The 20,723-nt window shown below is 44.0% G+C and overlaps 1 protein-coding gene across 1 annotated transcript; it reads right to left on the bottom strand.

The window, feature by feature from the left end:
• Positions 1–739: 739 nt before the first annotated feature.
• WDR74 (WD repeat domain 74) lies at positions 740–20,054 on the bottom strand. Its single transcript, XM_060758248.2, has 11 exons — positions 19,947–20,054; positions 17,014–17,123; positions 15,496–15,617; positions 15,070–15,133; positions 11,618–11,761; positions 11,403–11,504; positions 8,298–8,398; positions 8,127–8,182; positions 7,816–7,958; positions 4,253–4,309; positions 740–3,385 (listed from the first exon to the last, which is right to left on the bottom strand). Exons 1-11 carry the CDS (start codon positions 20,005–20,007, stop codon positions 3,194–3,196), a joined length of 1,152 nt encoding a protein of 383 aa, XP_060614231.2. The 5' UTR covers positions 20,008–20,054; the 3' UTR covers positions 740–3,193.
• Between the last annotated feature and the right edge of the window lie 669 nt (positions 20,055–20,723).

Consider the following 20,723-nt stretch of genomic DNA (forward strand, 5'->3'; position numbering starts at 1 on the left):
GCGGCCAGACTTTGGTCCAAAGAGCTCCAATTCCAGCAATTGGAGGTCACCATTTTGGGAAATCGCCACGTAACCATTCGCCACCTTGCTCAAAATGTCAAGATGAGTGTGGGGTCCGTGGAAAAACTCCCCCAAGACCATCTTCACCTGCATAAGGTATCCGCTCACTGGGTCCCCCAGTTGCCCACACCTTTCCAGAAGCAGGAACGAGTCAGATGCTCTCAGGCTCTCTTGACAATGATGTGCCATGGAAACCAGGAGGACTTTTTCAACAGACGGACCACACAGAGTGAAAGCTGGGTCCATCCCTCTGATCCTGAGACTCAAGTCCAATCGATGCAATGGAAGCATCCAAAGAAAGAGACCCTGGTGGCGCAGAGGGTTAAACCCCTGTGCCGGCAGGACTGAAGACCCACAGGTCGCAGGGTCGAATCTGGGGAGAGCGCGGATGAGCTCCCTCTGTCAGCTGTAGCTCCTCATGCGGGGACATGAGAGAAGCCTCCCATAAGGATGGTAAAAGACCAAAACTGCCCAGTGGAAGCTGCACAGAGACCAGCAACACATACTGAATCTAGAACTTATGAAGAATATTTACTCAAAGAGAAAGGGCAATGGACACTTAAAGGCAGAGAAGAATTGGGATAAAAGATTAGTTTTGCTTCTTTCAATTGCATGACAGATTTAGGAAGAGGACGTAAAGGTAGGAATTGCCTCTAAAAAGTCAAAGTTAGAATGTATCTTTGAGAAGGGCAACAATTTATTTATTTATTATTTATTTCGGTTACTTCTACCCCGCCCTTCTCACCCCCGGGGGGGGGGGGGAGGGACGGACTCAGGGCGGCTTACAAAAAAAGGCACAATTCGATGCTTATACCAGATATACATACATACAAAACAGCAATTAAAACAATTAAAACAATTACCAAGTTAAAATAATCAGTACATAACACAATCAGTAAACTAATCTCATGCTCAGCGTTCAGAGTTCCATAATTCCATTCCGTTTAGCCAATTTCTTTCCATCGTCAAAGTCCTATCTTTAGCTGCCAGAATGTCCGAATGCCTGGTCCCAGATCCAAGTTTTCAATTTTTTCCTAAAAGAAAGGAGGGAGGTCGCCGATCTAATTTCCCCAGGGAGTGAATTCCACAGGTGATGGGGCCACCACCGAGAAGGCCCTGCTCCTCATCCCCGCCAATTTCACTTGTGCTAGAGGCGGGGTCGAGAGCAGGGCCTCCCCAGAAGATCTTAAAACTCCGAGGTGGGACGTAGAGGGAGATCCGTTCAGATACACTGGGCCATTCCGTATAGGGCTTTGTAGGTCAAAACCAGCACTTTGACTTGTGCTCGGAATTGGTTCGGCAGCCAGTGGAGCTGACACAACAGGGGGGTGGTGTGCTCCCTGTATGACGCTCCGGTGAGAAGTCGCTGTTGGACTAGTTGGAGTTTCCGAGCACTTCAAAGGCAACCCCACGTAAGGCCTAATATCCAGGCTCTATAAATATATTTTAGAATACAATTTAATAGATAACCAGATAAAAACTGTTATGATTATGTGGTCCAAAGATTTAGGTAGAAATATTGATTTGGAAGAATGGGAACATTTGTGGAAAAAGGGGTTTAAATTTTCAGTGGCCAGCTCAATTAGAGAAAATATGTTTAAAATGTTTTATAGAACTTACATAACTCCAGAATTATTGGCTAAAATAGAGAAAACAGGACAAGGAACTTGCTGGAGACGTAAGAAGGCGAAGGGATCATTTTTCCATGTATGGTGAATGTGTAATATAGTCAAAGAATTTTGGGAAAAAGTGGTGAAAGAAACAAACATTATGATTAACAAAAAGGTTACGAAAAACCTGGAAATGTGCCTATTAGGATTATTTAGAATGCGTATCAGTGCAAGAGATGAAGAAATTTGTCAATATTGCTTTGTTGCGGCAAGACTAATAATAGCCAAAACTTGGAAAGGGGGAAAAGAGTTATCTGGAGAGATAATTTAGCTGATTATATCCAAATGGCCAAGCTGACAAATGGCAGCAGAGGAGGAGATAATGAAGAATTTGCAAATAAATGGAGGCTGGCACTTGGATATTTGGAAAAGAAGACCAAGGTAAACTTGAAGATTGCCATAAAGGGGATTCAGTGAAAGAAGATATTTGGGTAGTTGTTGTTTAGTAATGTTATCCTGTTTTGAGGGGTTTTGGAGGTCAGGGGGTGGGGTTCATGGGTGGGGGGATAGAGGGTTATGTAATGTCAAGGTATAAATAATTGTACAACCAAATCTGATTGTACATATGTTTAATGAGCACTGAATATTGACTCTTTTGTAAATATTTTGCATATTCTTTATTTTTTCCTTTTGTTCATTTGTTTTGTTTTCTGAATACACTATGAAACAATAAAAAAATTATATATATAATAAAGATCAAAACATCCTGGCGTCCCCTGGGTAACGTCCTTGCAGACGGCCAATTATCTCACACCAGAAACGACTTGCAGTTTCTCAAGTCGCTCCTGACACGACAAAAAAAAATCCAAAGAAGGCACGTGCCCAACTCTCAGCAGGCAAGGGACCAGCATGGAGTGGGATGGGTGGATTTCCTAGCAAAGGGTCCCATGATCACTGGGGCAGACTAGGCTTCACTAATGCGGACATTGTGGGAAGCCATCCAAACCAAGAGTCAATGTGGCATGCTCACCAAAGTTGTCCTTTGCCTTCTGCAAGACAAAGCACCAGTTCACAACTCACCTGCTGCCCAAATGGAAGAAGCATGCTCCTCTGGCTTTGAAATTCTCCCGTGTCCCCATTATTCCCCTGACCTCACACCATTGGACTTCCAAATCTTTCCAACAAAGAAGTTATTTTTGAAGGGCAAGCCTTTCTCAGATGATGAGACTCTGATTTCCGAAGTCACGACGTGGCTTTTGGAGCAACCGTCGACTTCTACAAGTGAGGTGCTTCCAGTAGGGAGAAAAAGATGGGAGACGTGTGTGTGGCACCCATGGAGAGAAGGACTCAGAACTGGGCCAAGTTTCATTGCTCTTTGTCCACAGGAAGTGGGTCAGATGAAGTCTTTAATGAACGCCCCTCATAGATCCTTGAGAAGTTCCTGCAGCTTTGCATTTGTCTCCTCTGAACTGAGAAAGGAAGAAATCACCTATTTTCCTTAATGCTGATATTAAATCAGATATTTAAATGTGTTGCTTCTTCTTCTTTGGGGCTTTAAGAATTTTTCGTTTATCACTCCCTTTGTCAGAGGAGGGTCCTAAATCTGCTTTCCGCTTGGTGACCACAACTTTCATGGTGTTCCAGATTTCGTCGGCTTCATCTTCCTCCTCTTTGACATCATTTTCTAACTCAGCGGAAGGGTCAAGGGCTTCATCCTGAGTAAAAGGAAACAAGGAAAGAAATCTAGTTTGATTTTTTTGCCATCTATTAGGGAACAGGATATATACCTGTGGTGAAGTGTGAATTTTAATCTACAGTTATGTATAATTATAAATAGGTGTTTAAAAGGGTAAGTATTTAAAATAGCATAACTGGGGGGATGGTAGCCAGCTCAGCTTGCTCTGAGCTGGGTTGCCATGGAAAAAGGGGAGGAGCCAACTGCAACTTGGCAGGGCAGGCATTTTTAAATGGTCAGTCTGTAGTCAGAGAACTATAGGGAAAGGCTGGTTCTACTGTGTTGAGAATCAGGAAGGTTTAGGCTTTTAGCCTGTGAGGTTTAGATAGGCCAAGTTGACTTATTTAGATTAGTAGTTAGTGTATGAACAAAAAGGGGGAGAGAAACCCAGTAAGAATCTTTACTGCAACAGAGGTAACTTAGGGAAAAAATAAGCTGGTACCTGAAGTGATCTGTTAAGGAAAGAAACACAGTTTGAGGAAAAATAAGTTTAAAACCTGTCTAGTGGAAGGAAGTTGTTTTATGAAATGTTATAAATGTAACTACTGAAGAAATGTGCCTCTAGGAGTTAAGAAACATTGAAACCATTAAGCTTCTTCTATACTTCAATAAACTTGTTACATTTTCTCTTAAAACCAAGTCTCTGTTATGAATACTTTCAAGTCAAGCTGCGCTACACATTGAAGAAAGACCAACAAAATATTACAAGCTATTAGCTATGTTATCAAATTTGTAAATCCATTACAAATAGTAGGAGACCCTGACAAACTAGTGACGTCCCTACTGCTCCTGGTGGCGTCCTTACAAAGTGGTGGCATCTTGACTGAAAATCCTATTTGCAACTCACCTCCCATTTCTCCCGGCTGTTCAGCAGCAGGCAGCTGAGTCGGGATTTCAGATAAACCTGTAAACAAGGTAAGTATTTGTCCATTTAATGGCCTGGGATGTATAAACTGTACAGATAGTCGCAAATTATTGTGTTGTCAAAGGCTGTCATGGCTGGAATCGCTGCGCTGCTGTGAGTTTTCTGGGCTGTCAGGCCATGTTCCAGAAGCATTCTCTTCTGACGTTTCACCCACACCTATGGCAGGCTTCCTCAGAGGTTGCGAGGTCTATTGGAAACTAGGCAAGTGGTTTATATATCTGTGCAATAATGTACAGGGTAGGAAAAAGAACTCTTGCCTGTTAGATGCAAGTGTGAATGTTGCACCTGGCCACCTTGGTTAGCATTGAATGGCCTTGCAGCTTCAAAGCCAGCTGCTTCCTGCCTGGGGGAATCCTTTGTTGGGAGGTGTTAGTTGCCCCTGATGGTTTCCTGTCTGGAATTCCCCTGTTTTCTGAGTGTTGCTCTTTATTTACTGTTCTCATTTTAGTTTTTTAATACTGGTAGCCAGATGATGTTCATTTTCATGGTTTCCTCCTTTTTGTTGAAATTGTCCACATGCTTGTGGATTTCAGTGGCAATGGGAAAATATACAGAGGGGGAATGGTCCTTTATATTATGATGCCTTAAGTCCTAGAGATGGAAGAGACCCCAAAGGGCCATCTTTGAATATGTTTTATGGTTTCTAATTGAATTTTTGATTCAAATATATTTAATTCTGTTTTAAATTTGTATATTTGTAGATTTTAAATTGTATTTAAATGGTTTTATTGTAAGACTTTTTGAGTCTCCTTTTGGAGAGAAAAAGCGGGGTATAAATAAACATAATGATGACAATAATAATAATCATCATCATCATCCAGTGCAACCCCATTCCGCCAGGCAGGAAGAAACAATCCAAGCCCTCCCGGCAGATGGCCATCCAGCCTCTGCTTAAAAATCCCTAGGGTAATAGACTCCATCATCTCCATCATCATCATCATCATCATCATCATCATCATCATCATTAACATTATTATTATTTGAAACACAAAGATGAGTCCACAGCAGACACTCTGCTGGCTGTTGAATTGGATCACACGTGTGTCTAGGACTTCCCAAGTGTCTAGGACTGTGTGATGTATCAGCGAATAATGCGTGCAGGTGACCTTCTGCAGCTGGCAGACGGCAATTTTGTCAGTGTCGATTATGTTTAAGTGCAGGCCAAGGTCTTTAGGCACTGCACCCTGTGTGCCAATCACTACTGGGACCACCTTGACTGGCTTGTACCAGAGTCTTTGCAGTTTGATCTTTAAATCCTCATATTGTGTCAGCTTTTCCAGTTGTTTCTCTGCAATCCTGCTGTCACCTGGGATTGCAACATCGACAATATTATTATCATATTATTATCATTATTATTATTATTATTATTATTATTATTATGTTTTATGGTTTCTAATTGGAGCCCCCGGTGGTGCAGTGGGTTAAAGCCTTGTGCTGGCAGGACTGAAGACCGACAGGTCGCAGGTTCAAATCCTGGGAGAGACGGATGAGCTCCCTCTATCGGCTCCAGCTCCTCATGCGGGGACATGAGAGAAGCCTCCCACAAGGATGATAAAAACATAAAAACATCCAGGTGTCCCCTGGGCAATGTACTTGCAGACGGCCAATTCTCTCACAACAGGAGCGGTTGCTCCTGACACAACAAAAATAAATAAAAGTAATTATTATTATTACTATTTGATACACAACAAGATTAGTACACAGCAAACAAGATCACATGTCAGACCACTCCTAATAATAATGATGATGATAATTAATATTAATATTATTGAATTTAGAGTTGGAAGACATCATAAGGGCCATCCAGCCCAACCCCATTCTGCCAGGTAGGGAAAGCACAATCGAAGCACCCCTGACAGATGGCCATCCAGCCTTGGTTTGAAAGCCTTAGAGCAGTGGTTCTCAACCTTCCTAATGCTGCAACCCCTTAATACAGTTCCTCATGTTGTGGTGACCCTCAACCATCACATTATTTTTGTTGCTACTTCACAGCTACAATTTTGCTACTGTTATGAATCATAATATAAATATCTGACATGCAGGATGTATTTTCATTCACTGGACCAATTTTGGCACAAATACGTGATATGCCCCAATTTGAATACTGGTGGGGTTGGCAGGGGATTGATGTTGTCATTTCGGAGTTGTAGTTGCTGGGATTTATAGTTTATCTACAATCAAAGAGCATTATGAACTCCAAAAATGGAATTGAACCAATCTTGCCACACAGAACTCCCTTGACCAACAGAAAATACTGGAAGGGTTTGGTGGGCATTGATCTTGAGGTTTGGAGTTGTAGTTCACCTACATCCAGAGAGCACTATGGACTCACACAAATGATGGATCTGGACCAAACTTGCCATGAATACTCAACTTGCCCAATGTGAATGAACACTGGTGGAGTTTGGGGAAAAGAGACCTTGGCATTTGAGAGTTTTAGTTGCTGGGATTTATAGTTCACCTACGATAAAAGTACTTTGAAGTACTTTGGCCACATCATGAGGAGACAGCAAAGCCTAGAGAAGACAATTATGCTGGGGAAAGTGGAAGGCAAAAGGAAGAGGGGCCGACCAAGGGCAAGATGGATGGATGGCATCCTTGAAGTGACTGGACTGAAGGAGCTGGGGGTGGTGACAGCCGACAGGGAGCTCTGGTGTGGGCTGGTCCATGAGGTCACGAAGAGTTGGAGACGACTGAACGAGTGAACAACAACATATAATGCAGACTCCGGCCCTGTTTACCTCTCCGAACGTATTCTCCCCTATGAACCATCAAGATTATTAAGATCGTCTGGAGAAGAGGCCCTGCTCTCGGTCCCACCGGCCTCGCAAGCGCGTCTGGTGGGGACGAGGGACAGGGCCTTCTCGGTGGTGGTCCCTCGACTCTGGAACTCTCTCCCACTGGAGATCAGAACCGCCCCTTCTATCCTGACATTTAGGAAACAGGTGAAGACGTGGTTATGGAGACAGGCATTCGACGAGTGAGCCAATACGCTGAGATATGGATGGAGGATGATGAACAACGTTTTTAGTATGATGACTGACCATTGTAGTTATTGAATGTAATTGCTGTTTTAAGGTTTTACTGTAATATGAATTATGATGTTTTATTGACTGTATGTAATATTATGGTTGGAAACCGGTCTGAGTCCCTCAAGAGAGGTGAGAAGGTCGGTATACAAAACATATAAATAAATAAATAAATAAATAAATAAATAAATAAATAAAAGATCATTCTGTTCCCCACCAATGATAGAATTGGGCCAAACTTCCCACATGGAACACCTATGGCCAACAGAAAGTACTACGTTTTTGGATGGTCTTTGGTGACCCCTCTGAAACCCGCTCGTGACCCCCCAGGGGTCCCAACGCCCAGGTTGAGAACCACTGCCTTAGAGGCTGGATGAAGAGATGAGGACACAAGGCAGCATATGTAATGGATACATATAACATTTCCGTAATACTAATATCAGGGCTGCATCTCACCTTATGCTCCAAGCGCTTGTGGCGTAGATGGTGCACGCGAAGGAAGCGGTCCAGTCCACAGGAGGCCACCAAAGGAAGCTCAGGGTGACACTGGATACTAGAGATGCTCCCAGCAAAGCCCTTCAGGCAATTCAGCAACCGCCCTGCCATAGGAAAGCATCCAGCCTCTGTTTAGAAGTCTCAACTGGACTCAGAGGCAGTGAGCTCCACAGTTGAACAGCTCTTGGTGAAGGACACCGAGCCCTTCTTCTGCCCTATGCAATTCTGCATTTCCCCCAGATTTTCGCCTTCAGATTATGACATCCTCTTACCTTGCCGAAGGTCGAAGACTGCCACATCCCCGTGTGAACTGCCAACCACGACAGAGCTGCCAAGGAAAATGGGTAAAAATACAATAAGAATTGTATTTAGAATAAGAACTTGAGACAATTATACAGTCATATTCCCTAAAAGCGATGCTTCCTGAACAGAAAGCGACTCACTTTGCATCAGAAGTCAATGAGAGAGCGGTGAGTGGATACTCGCCAAAGGTGATTTCCTTCACAGGCCGGCGCTGAGGGCAGCTGGGGTCATAGAGTCGGACCTAAATGCAAAGACAAGGCGGGTCAAGAGTTGTTTCAAACAAGTCTTTTAAATAAGGTCAAATCAGCACAAAGTCCAGAAGCCTAGAGGTCTACTTTGAGACGTACTTATTATCTGAAATCAGATTACTATTTGAAAATGTAAGAAACGGCAACATTTACTGTCCTGATTTTAGAATTTTTCAATACTGGGAGCCAGATTGTGTTCATTTTCATAGTTTATTTATTTATTTACAATGTACATATACATGGCAAACATTCAATGCCATAGACACACAACATATATAGACAGACACACAGAGGCTATTTAACATTCCAGCTTTTTCATGAGGGTATTCTGGCCACCAGGGGAGCTGTCCCTTCAACGTCCATTTGTGACACTGATTGAGTACTTCCTCATTCTTTGCATGCTTGCTGGAGACTTTTATGGCGTCGTAAATTAGCCTCCCTGCATAAACGGTACCTAAATTTCCTACTTAACAGATGCAACTGTCTTTCGGGCTGCAAAGGACAACAGTAAGCTACACAATTTGGTAGGAAGCTCACTCCAACCTGGGTTGGCTTCAAACTCATTACCTTTCCGTCAGTATTTATTATTTATTTATTTACAGTATTTATATTCCGCCCTTCTCACCCCTCAGGGGACTCAGGGAGGATTACAATGAACACATGTATGGCAAACATTCAATGCCAAAGACACACAACAGAAATAGACAAACAGTCAGAGGCTATTTAACTTTTCTGGCCGCCAGGGGAGCTGTCGCTTTCATCGTCCATCTGCAACACTGATGAAGTACTTCCGCATTATTCCCCGCATGCTTTTGGAGTGCACTGCTGGAGTCTTTTTATGGCCTCGTAAATTTTGTTAAGTTAGCCTCCCCACACATAGGTGGTATCTAATTTTCCGACTTGACAGATGCAACTGTCTTTCGGGTTGCAAAGGCCAACAACAAGCTACACAATTGGTCGGAAGCTCACTCCGGATCCGGGCTGGCTTTTGGTTTCTTCTTTTCTGTTGAAATTGTCCATATGCTTGTGGATTTCAATGGCTTCTCTGTGTAGTTTGAGAACACAGAAATGCTAGACCACTCTAACAACCAGCATGTCAGACTACACAGAGAATCCACTGAAATCCACCATTTCAACAGAAAGGTGGAAACCATGAAAATAAACAAAATCTGGCTACCAGTGTTGAAAAAGTTCTTTCTCCCACTCTGGACATCATTCCACAGATATATAAACCTCACTTGCCTAGTTTCCAACAGGCCTCAAAACCTCTGAGGACGCCTGCCATAGATTTGGGTGAAACGCTGGGAGAGAATGCTTCTGGAACATGACCACACAGCCTGGAAAACTCACAGCAACCCAATAATAATAATCTTTTATTATGATGATGGAGTCTAGAAGGCCATCTATCAGGAGGGCTTTGAGGGTGTCTTGCTGCATGGCAGAAGGGGGTTGGACTGGATGACCCTTGGTGTATCTTCCAACTCTAGAGTTCAATTATTACCATCATCTTTGATAATAATAATGAATATGTAATCGCCTTTCCTGGGGGCTTTTAAGTAGGGGCTAAATGGCCATCTGTTGGAAGGGCTTTGATTGTAAATAAATACCTGCCTGGCATTTATTTATTTATTTACTGTATTTAGGCTAAATTTAACTAATTTATGAGGCCATAAAGAAAAAAGACTCTGGGGAATGTGGAATGCGGAAGAACTTCATCGGTGTCACTGGTGGACAATGAAAAGCAGCAGCTCCCCTGGCGGCCAGAAAAAAAGTTAAATAGCCTCGGTGTATTTGTGTGTTAAACGTTGTTTGTCAAACTGGCATTGAATGTTTGCCATATATGTGTTGACTGTAATCCGCCCTGAGTCCCCTGCGGGGTGAGAAGGGCGGAATATAAGAACTGTAAATAATAATAATAATAATAATAATAATAATAATAATAATGCCCTGCTCTTCTCACCCTGAAGGAGACTCAGAGCAGCCTTACAATAGGCAACAAATTGATGCCACATAAAACAGACGTATCATAAAATAGATATATGTGGTGTATATCCTACCCTATAAACCTTTGCAAAGAACCTTAAAGCATGGCTTTTCCACTGGGCCTTTGGTGAGTAGGTATACAACCTCATACTATTGCTCAGCCTCAACGTTCTTGTCATTGGAGTATACGTCCGTCCTGTCCCCCTCGTGGGAAAGCTCGATTTCACAATCACCGTTTTAATGAGCCCCCCTCCGCAAATAACATGCTTCTCTTTTTTATCTCACCCATGTTTTAAATCAGTTTTTTAATCATTTTCTCGCACATGTAGCCGCCCATTGTCACTGTGACTGTGTTTATTGTAATCTTATATTGTTAATGTATTCATACTTTTTATGTAATTATGATGTTATTGTTTGTTGCATGTGTTTTTGGTTTTATTTTGCTGCAATTTGTTGATTGGGCTTGGCCTCATGTAAGCTGCCCCGAGTCCCCGTTGGGGAGATGGTGGCAGGGTATACATAAAGATTATTATTATTATTATTTACATTAAAACATAACATGAAAAAGCATATAAACATTAAAACTAATTATTAAAAACCACATAATCCGAAATCATAGTCAAGGAGCTGTTCCGGTCGTGACTGCACATATTCCATCTTCAATTATTGCAGTGCATTACTGTACAAAGCTTGGTCCCACAGCCATGTTTTCAGCTTTTTCCTGAAGGTTAGGAGGGAGGGAGCTGATCTGATTTCACTGGGGAGGGAGTTACACAGCCAAGGACCACTGGGAAGGCCCTGTCTCTCGTCCCCACCACTCGCACTTGTGAAGGGGTTGAGACCAGGAGCAGGGCCTCCCCAGAAGATCTTAACCTCCGAGATGGTTCATAGAGGGAGATACGTTCGGACAGATAAGCTGGTAGAATGGGGTTGGATGGGATGGCCCTCTGGGTCTCTCCCAATTTTAGGATTCTGAACCCTATCCATTGGCTGTATCTCTTCCCCAGTTTCTACCTGGTGGTGACCGGTGCAGGTAACTATTTTCTGTGATCCAGGAAGGAACTGCATGTCCCGTTCCCAGACGCGGACTCTCAGATCGAGCCAATCGTGCCGTACCTGTGGCAGAAAATGACGAGAAATTATAAAGGCAGAGAAAGTGTCCATAAATGCAACATTTCTGCATCTGTCCTAAAAATCCAGAAGATGATGCACAAACTCAGTCCACTCACGTTTTTGGCTCGGAAAATGGGCTCCTGTGGCTTGCACAGGTCCCATACCTTCAGGCAGTTCTCCTTCCCACCTGTGGCCACCTGATGAGGTGTTGCAGGGTTCTGGCGCATGCGGCAGACACCAGGGCCGACCTGGACCTCTACCTGTCATGTAGGAGATAGTTGGAGTGACGTGTCGTCCACCAGAGCAGGAACACTTCTGACCTTAAACACCACACCAGCTTAGTAAAATCAGCTAGCAGTTTATTGAAAATTATATGTAAGCAAAGCAATAAAAATGGCAAAACAGTAAAGTTGCAATATGAGAAAGAGTCCCTAAGCTTAAAAGAAAACCAAGGTCTATGAGTACATGAAAATCCATGAAAGTAGGCACTGGAATCCATGAAACAAGACAGCAGGAAAATCTCATAGACAAATCTTGAGCTTGGCAAAAAGTTGGTATATGAAACTCAGAGCACTTGAAAGCAAGACTGCGATAAAATAACAATGATGACCCGACTGGGACAATTCTTTCACATGAATCATTACAAAGCTTTTCCTGATCACAAAACTGAAAGGAAAGCATTCTTCTTGACCTCTCCACTAGAGATGGAGATCTTGTTATCTCTTTTTCTGTAGCTGAACGCCTCAGTCTCTGAAGACTTTGCCACTGTTTACTATAAATCTGCTTTCTATCCAAGCTTTCATTATCTTCCCCCTCATTAACTCCTGCACCTGACAAATCACGGCAAGACAGTTGTTCTGAGGAAAGCGGGAAAGGGCCGCTCAGGAATGTGACCTTGTGAATCTTCCTGAGATAGCTCAGGCCTCTCTTCTGAACTTAACTCAAGCCAAAGAAAACCCCCATCCCCAGACCCATCATCAGGAACATCATCCCCATTCCCATCATGAACATCAACATGCATCAGACACCATCACAGGCTGAACAAGGTGACATACAACAAGAGATCAACAAATGGTACAGCCAACATACAGAATGGCTAACCAATTACACCGGGGGTTTTGACAGCCATTTCCCTCAACTTTAGCAGTATAACAGAGTATCTCATTGGTGTGTTAAAAGTGCCGTCTAGTCAGAAAATAATTTCAGAAAGAATTTAGTATTTGTAACTTTACATTTCTTACAAATGTAGCTACAGTATTTCCCCTCCAACTGTGGTTTTCCAGGAACTTGAGCAAGGCTTGGACACCCACTAAACCAGTATTTCTCAACCTTCCTAATGCCACAACCCCTCAATACAGTTCCTTATGTTGTGGTGACCCTCAACCAGAAAATTATTTTCATTGTTACTTTATAATTGCCATTTTGCTATTGTTTTGAATCGTCATGTCAACACCTGATATACAGGATGTATTTTCATTTACTGGACCAAACTGGTATATACGATATGCCCAAATTTGAATACTGGTGGAGTTGGGGAGAGATTGATTTTGTCATTTGGGAGTTGTAGTTGCTGGGATTTATAGTTCACCCACAATCGAAAAGCATTCTAAATCCACCAATGATGGAATTGAAGCAAACTTGGCACACAGAACTCCCATGACCAACAGAAAATACTGTGTTTTCTGATGATCTTTGGCGACCCCTCTAACACTCTCTTGTGACCCCCCCCCCCAGGGGTCCTGACCCTCAGGTTGAGAAACACTGCACTAAACAGTAAACTTAAGCTTTCAAAGCTTTTCAGTGTCAAAGCTTCCCTTCCATCATATGATATGCTGTTTATTATCATGCTAGTCATTTCCAGTGGTAGGCTGTCCACTCTGAAATTCAGTGGCGTAATAGATTTCTTTCACTTTTCTCCAAAATAGGTCTTTTACTGAGATCTTTTAACACTTGATGATATGATCCTTGGCTCATTTTGAAGGTTTAATCTTATAGTGTTGTGACTAGACCACTTATTGTGTAAATATTTAACATTCTAGAACATGTATGAGGACTGGATGCCCTCCTCTTTCTCAACATTTTATCCTTCTTTCCTTCCTCCATCTATCCATCATTTTTTTCCCTTTACCTCCCTCTTTCTCCTTTCTTCCTTCCTTCCCTTCCACCCTTTCTTCCTTCATTCCTTCCCTTTCCTCCCTCCTTCCCTCTCTCCCTTTCTCCTTCCATCCTTCCCTTCCACCATTTCATGCTTCCTTTGCTCTTTCCTCCTTCCTTCCTTCCCTCTCTCCTCCCTTCCTTCCTTTTTTCCTCCCGCCTTCCCTTTCTTTTTTCTTTCTTTCTTTTTCTTTCTTTCTTTCTTTCTTTCTTTCTTTCTCTCTCTCTCTCTCTCTCTCTCTCTCCTTCCTTCCTTCCTTCTCTCCTCCCTCCCTCCCATCCTTCCATTCCCTTCCACTCTTCCTTCCTTCCATCCTTTTCTTCCACTCTTTCTTGCTTCTCTCTTATTCCTTCCTCCTTTTCTCCTGGGAGATGTTTAGCTGGAAGAAGGTAGAGAGGGAACATGAGAACCACGTATCAAGATTTCAAAGGGTGTCCCATTGAGGAGAAGAAGGGGGAAAACCGACTTTCTGCTGCTCTAGAGATCAGGGCACAAGGAAGGAGCAATGGGTTCCAATGGCATTTGACTGAAAAGATGAGGAAGAACTTCCTGGAGAGTGGCATAGACTGCCTGGGAGTGTGGTGGAGTCTCCTTCTCTGAAGGCTTTTCCGCAGACTGTCTATTGGGAGTGCTTTAATTGTGCCTTCCTGCATGGCAGGGGATGGGACTGGATGGCCTTTGGGGGTCTCTTCCAGATCTAGGATTCTTTATCAGACAACACGGGGTCTAATGGATACGCTTTTTCTCTCCTGTTCACCATCTATTCCTGACCAAGGCCAAGCCTTTTGGGATCCAAACATTTCCTGTCTTTCCTCCACTTTCTGCCTCCAAAAGAGGGGGGAGGGGACGAAAGGGCAGCGAGGGGGTTTGGGGGGAACCCCCCTCCCTCCCCACCCACCCCACTCCAGCCCGCCATGTGGTCCCCAAGTTAGAAAGTTTGCCCATGCCTGGTCTAGAAGCTAAGCAAGAGAAATAGTTGTCCTGGTGTCATCGCAGCCTGCCATCCAAGCTAGAAAAGGAATGCTTTGCCAAAACATGTTTTTGACAAAGATTTTGCACCCAATAAGTTTACTGAAGGACTATTCAAACACCGCTGACCTTGGCTTACTGTGAGTGAACATGGCTGTATGGCCATGTTCCAGAAGCATTCTCTCCTGAAGTTTGTGAGGATGCCTGCCATAGATGTGGGTGAAATGTCAGGAGAGAATGCTTCTGGAACATGGCCATACAGCCTGGAAAACTCACAGTAAACTCAAGCAACCCAGTGATTTTGGCCATGAAAGCCTTCGACAACACTGTTGACCTTCCTGAAAAGATAGCAAAGCCTTGTCTTGCCACCTGTTTTACTCCATTGGACTCTTCTTTCTCCTCATACGCCCATCTCTTAACATCACACAGAAGAAAGAGACTCACATTTTCAGAGGAGACGTCTCTCCAGACCTTCAGCAATCCGGATTCTACGCAGGTTATAAGGGAGCTTGAATTGAATCATGGAGAAGGGAAGGAAGAAGGAAGAAAAGTGCAGTTAGCAAAAACATCAAGAATATCCAAATATAATGACAGGAACTTTTTCTTATGGCTTTGTCATAAACAATTAAGACTGAAGGATAGAATCATAGAGTTGGAAGGGACCCCAGGGGCCATCTAGTCCAACCCCCCCCCTTCTGCCATGCAGGAAAAGCACAATCAAAGCACCCCTGACAGATGGCCAGCCAGCCTCTGTTTAAAAGCCCCCCCCCCAAAAGGAGCCACCACCAGAGTCAGAGGCAGTGAGTTCCACTGCTGAACAGCTCTTATGGTCAGGAAATTCTTCCCAAGGTTCAGATGGAATCGTCTCACCTGTCAAGCACACACAAACCACGGAAGGGTCCCTCGCCCCCGAGGCAGTCTTGAGACTTAATAAATTTGCCCTTCTCTGTACTGAAGAGTCTAACTGATCCATCCAGGCATCCCACAAAGATCTGCAAAGAAACAAACAAAAGTAGTGGAAGAAGAAGAAATCAGAGATCTCCCTACAATCTCTTTAAGGGAGTTACAAAGAAGAGATCAGGGATTGCAAAGAGATGCTATGCTTCAGTTGTAAAACACATACCTAAATTCACAGGTTGAAGTCCTGGTATCTCCAGGTAAAAAGCCTGTTAGACCTGAAGGTTGGCAGTTCAAAGCCACAGGTCAGGGTGAGCTCCCACTGTTAACCCTAACCCTAGCTCCTGCCAACCTAGCAGTTCAGAAACATGCAAATGTAATCAACAGGTACCACTTCAGCGGGAAGGTAATAAAGACACCCATGCAGCCTTGCCAGCAATGCAACCAGGAGGTGTCTATGGACAACAGGCTCCTCAGCTTGGAAACAGAAAAGCAGCACCTCCCCCAGAGCCTGAAATGAGTACTACCTCAAGAAGCTGGAAATGAAAGGAGAAGGCTTTGCCTTTGTGTGTTTATGTATCATTGTATGTCATTGTAATAAGAGATTGAATATGCATTGTCAAAGGCTTTCGTGGCTGGAATCACTGGGTTGCATGTTTTTTGGTCTGTATGGCCATGTTCCAGAAGTATTCTCTCCTGACGTTTTGTAGCCAGTGGAAACATTCACACCTGCCTCAAACAGACAAAAGTTCTTTCTCCTACCCTGGACATTTTACAGATATATAAACCCCATTTTCCTAGTTTCCAACAGACCTCACAACCTCTGAGGATGCCTGCCATAGGCGAAACATCAGGAGAGAATGCTTCTAGAACATGGTCAGACAGCCCGAAAAACTCACAACAACCCAAGGCATTGCATGTTTGCCTGTGCCTGCTTATATCTCTGAGTCCGCTCAGGGAGAAGAGCAAAATATAAACAAAGTATTATTATTATTATTATTATTATTATTATTATTATATGAACATTTAAGGCAGTATAATCAAATATCTGCTAATCATCACAGTATGACTGAACTCACTGATGTAACAAAAGCATATAGGAGCAGGTTTGTCTCTTAGAGAGATGGGGAATAACAATAATAATGATTAGACTATGTTACACAATTTTTGTTTCTGGGTTATAAATGCCATTTCCTAATTAGTTCGATCATAAAAACATGGGGAAAGTTTATTAAACTGCAAAACCTATGTTTCTGTGGGAATTTCTCATCGAGTCTCAACCAATTCAACGTAGTTTGTGGCAGCCAAAAAGACAAAGTTTCCAGAGTATAACAACTAACTAAAGTAAACAACTACTAAGTAAATGTTGCACATTTAAACAAGAAATAACACTTTCAAACCAGGAACAGATTTTTTTTTTCAAATTTTGCTACATAGTGCTATTTCTTGCTGTTCCTTTCTCTGTTATTTAGAGGTGGATGAAAGCTTCACCTCAGACTCATAGGGATCCCCCCAACACATGGCAGTGACAGCTTCCTGGCGACTGATGGACGCATCCCCCAGCTTATAGTTTGTAGCCTGCTTCTTCTGCAAATTGATTCCTAAGACAAAAAAGGAAACGGGAGCAAAACTGAAAAAAACACATACACAACACAGTATTATATATTATATATTAAAATGTTTATCTACAAGCAGACAAGGGAAATCATAGAACCTCAGAATTAGAAGACCCCCCAAGGACAATCCAGCCCATCCCTGCAGGAAGACACAAAGCCCTCCCAACAGGTGGTCATCCAGGCTCTGCTTGAAAACCTCCAGAGAAGATACTACTTTTTCTTCTCCATCATCATCATCTATTATTATTGATGCCACAGTTGAAAGAGAGCTCCAAAGGTCATCCAGTCCAACTCCATTTGCCAGGCACCACAAAAGCCCTCCTGGCAAATGGCCATCCAGCCTCTGCTAGAAAACCTTTTGATGGTACCTTCTAGCTCAGGCATGGGCAAACTTGGGCCCTCTAGCTGTTTTGGACTTCAACTCCCACAATTCCTAACAGTCTCAGGTCCTTTCCTTTCCCCCCTCAGCAGCATATAATGCTGTAAATTGTCATCTTCTCATAAAAAAAGTATAATATCACAAAGGATTACCACCTCACCCACATAATAATAATAATAATCATCATCATCATCATCTTAATTTATATTCTGCTCTATCTCCCTGAAGGGACTCGGGGTGGAAATCTGCTACAAAACAGGGGCTTTTTTGTTGAGTTCCAGGGTCAGAGAAGCAGATGGTGAAGACTGAATAACGGCCTGCCTCAGGGGAGTGTGCTTGCTCCGTCAATGTTTAACATTTACACAAATGACCAGCCACTGCCAGACAGGACAGAAAGTTTCATCTATGCTGATGATCGTGCCATTACCGCTCAAGCAGGGAGCTTAGAAATGGTTGAACAGAAGCTCTCTGAATCTTTAAGAGCTCTTACTGCCTCTTACAGAGAAAACCAGCTGATTCCTAATTCATCTAAAATGCAGACATGTGCTTTTCTCCTTAAGAACAGACAAGCATCGCAAGCTCTGAAGATTACATTGGAAGGAATCATACAGGAGCATTACAGCACATCCAAATACCTGGGAGTCACTCTGGACTGTGCTCTGACTTATAAGAAGCACTGCTTGAATATCATGCAAAAAGTGGGTGCTAGAAACAACACCATGTGAAAGCTAATTGGCAGAACCTTGGGATCACAACCAGACACAGTGAAGACATCTGCCTTTGTGCTCTGCTACTCTGCTGCTGACTACACATGCCCAGTGTGGAACACCAGGCTATTTATTTATCGTGTCAGGAGCAGACCAAACAGTTGCATTGCATTTTTTAACAAATGAACAAACAAAAAAACAAACAAACAAACAAAACACAAAGTTTGCAAGCTTGGTGGTTGATTAAATGTCCTTTGACCAGTATCTGGCCACTTGGAGTGCCTCTGGTGTTGCCGCAAGAAGGTCCTCCATTGTGCATGTGGCAGGGCTCAGGCTGGTCAGCAGGTGGTCAGTGGTTTGCTCTTCTCTGCACTCGCATGTCATGGGTTCCACTTTGTAGCCCCATTTCTTAAGGTTGTCAATTGGTGACTGAGAGCGGATGAGGGAGTCCCCCCTGGGCACACAGAAGACTGGGCGACTTGGAAGGCGCTGAACAGACTGCGTTCTGGCACCACGAGATGCAGAGCCAACCTCAAGAAATGGAGGTACTAAGTGGAGTCCACGAGAAGGTGCATGTGGCAGGGCTCAGGCTGCATTGTTGTAAGTGGCCTGTGGTTTCTCCATATGTGCGAACGTGGAGAAGAAGAAAACACAGACCACTTCCTACACAACCTGGGGATCACAACCAGATACAGTGAAGACATCTGCCCTTGCGCTATGCTACTCTGCTGCTGAGTATGCATGCCCAGTGTGGAACACATCTCACCACACTAAAACAGTAGATGTGGCTCTTAATGAGACATGCCATATTATCACAGGGTGTCTGCGCCCTACACCACTGGAGAAATTACACTGCTTAGCCGGTATTGTACCACCTGACATCCGCCGGGAAGATGCAGCCAATAGTGAAAGTACCAAGGCAGAGACATCTCCAGCTCATCCCCTGTTTGGGTATCAGCCAGCATGTCAACGACTTAAATCTAGAAATAGTTTTCTTAGATCTACAGAGACACTTGCTGGAACACCTCAGCAAGCAAGAGTCCAAAAGTGGCAGGCTCAAACCCAGCACCTCAATCTGTGGGTGATACCAGATGAGAGACTCCTCCTTGGGCACACAGAAGACTGGGCGACTTGGAGGCGCTGAACAGACTGCGCTCTGGCACCACGAGATACAGAGCCAACCTCAAGAAATGGGGCCACAAAGTTTAATCCACGACATGCGAGTGTGGAGAGGAACAAACCACTGACCACCTGCTGCAATGCACCCTGAGCCCTGCCACATGCACAATGGAGGACCTTCTTGTGGCAACACCAGAGGCACTCCAAGGGGCCAGATACTGGTCAAAGGACATTTAATCAGCTACCAAGTTTGCAAAATTTGTGGGGTTTTTTGTTTGTTTTTTATCTGTTTGTTTGTTTTGTTCTGTTAGAAATGTAATACAATGTTCTTGTTGCGGATGACACAATAAATAAATAAATACTTCCTACACTGCAACCTGAGCCCTGCCACATGCACCTTCTCACAGCGACACCAGAGGCACTCCAAGTGGCCAGCTTCTGGTCAAAGCACGTTTAGTACAAGGCCAAGTTCTTAACTTTGTGGTTTGAAATACCTTACAACTGTATCCTCAATTCGCTCCTGACACGCTCAATACAGAAACGCCCTTCTTCCCTCCTCCTCCTTCCTTCCTTCCTTCCCAAGAAGTCCTTGCTCCCGGTTACCTTTCAGGAGGCCCGTCTCGGCGCCCACCCACACGTGGCTCCCCCAGGCAGGAGCCGCCATGACTGCCGCTTCCAGGCACCCGAGCGAGCCGGACGCTTGAGAGTGGCGCACTGCTACGCACCGACGCGCCACCTGATTGGCTGGCCGGCCTCTCCTGGGTGTCACACTCATATCCTTCCCCCGGGAGGCTATTAAGTGCCAAAACGACTTCCTGGAACCAATGCTTGTCTAAGGAGGACGATGTGGCCGGCGCTTTGACCCAGATGTGAGCTCTGGACTCCACTGTCAAGCTGGGGCCTTCAAGCAGGAGGCAAGGGCTGCGCCGACGCTGCACTTTGGCCCTCCCTCCCGCCCTCCCTCCACTGGCATGGCTCAAGGCCAAGGACTCTTAGGAGACCGAGTTCGAGGGGACTCCCAACACTCTCTCTCAAAGGCTTTGTTTTCTTTGCCGACTGTCCAAACGTGATCCAGTCTAAGGAGCAGGAAGGCAGGGAGCAGGCCTGTAGCGAGGGGGTGGTTTTAGGGGTTCAACCCCCCCCCGAAATGTTTCAGATTTTTTTAAAAACCTGGTTTACTCATGAATTTTAACTGGTTAACCAAAACTCCATGCTAAGTCTATGAGATGCAAAAAAATTAAGAGTCTCTCCAGAACTGCAAGCACTATCATCTCAAGCAAATATTGACAATTTATTCACACTGTCATTACTTGCAGGAATAGCCGATGTAGTGAAGCAACCAAGTTGGGTGTGTCTGTATTGAATGTGTCCAGAGGAGGG

The sequence above is a fragment of the Anolis sagrei genome, chromosome 12, assembly GCF_037176765.1.
Source record: "Anolis sagrei isolate rAnoSag1 chromosome 12, rAnoSag1.mat, whole genome shotgun sequence".
In the NCBI taxonomy this organism is placed as follows: Eukaryota; Metazoa; Chordata; class Lepidosauria; order Squamata; family Dactyloidae; genus Anolis; species Anolis sagrei.

Coding starts and splice junctions, on each gene's coding strand:
- WDR74 (XM_060758248.2), bottom strand. CDS start 20,007: ATGGCGGCTCCTGCCTGGGGGAGCCACGTGTGGGTGGGCGCCGAGACG. Junction 11,762..15,069: donor GAGACGTCTCCTCTGAAAAT/GTGAGTCTCTTT, acceptor CCTACATGACAG/GTAGAGGTCCAGGTCGGCCC. Junction 11,505..11,617: donor CCATTTTCCGAGCCAAAAAC/GTGAGTGGACTG, acceptor TTTCTGCCACAG/GTACGGCACGATTGGCTCGA.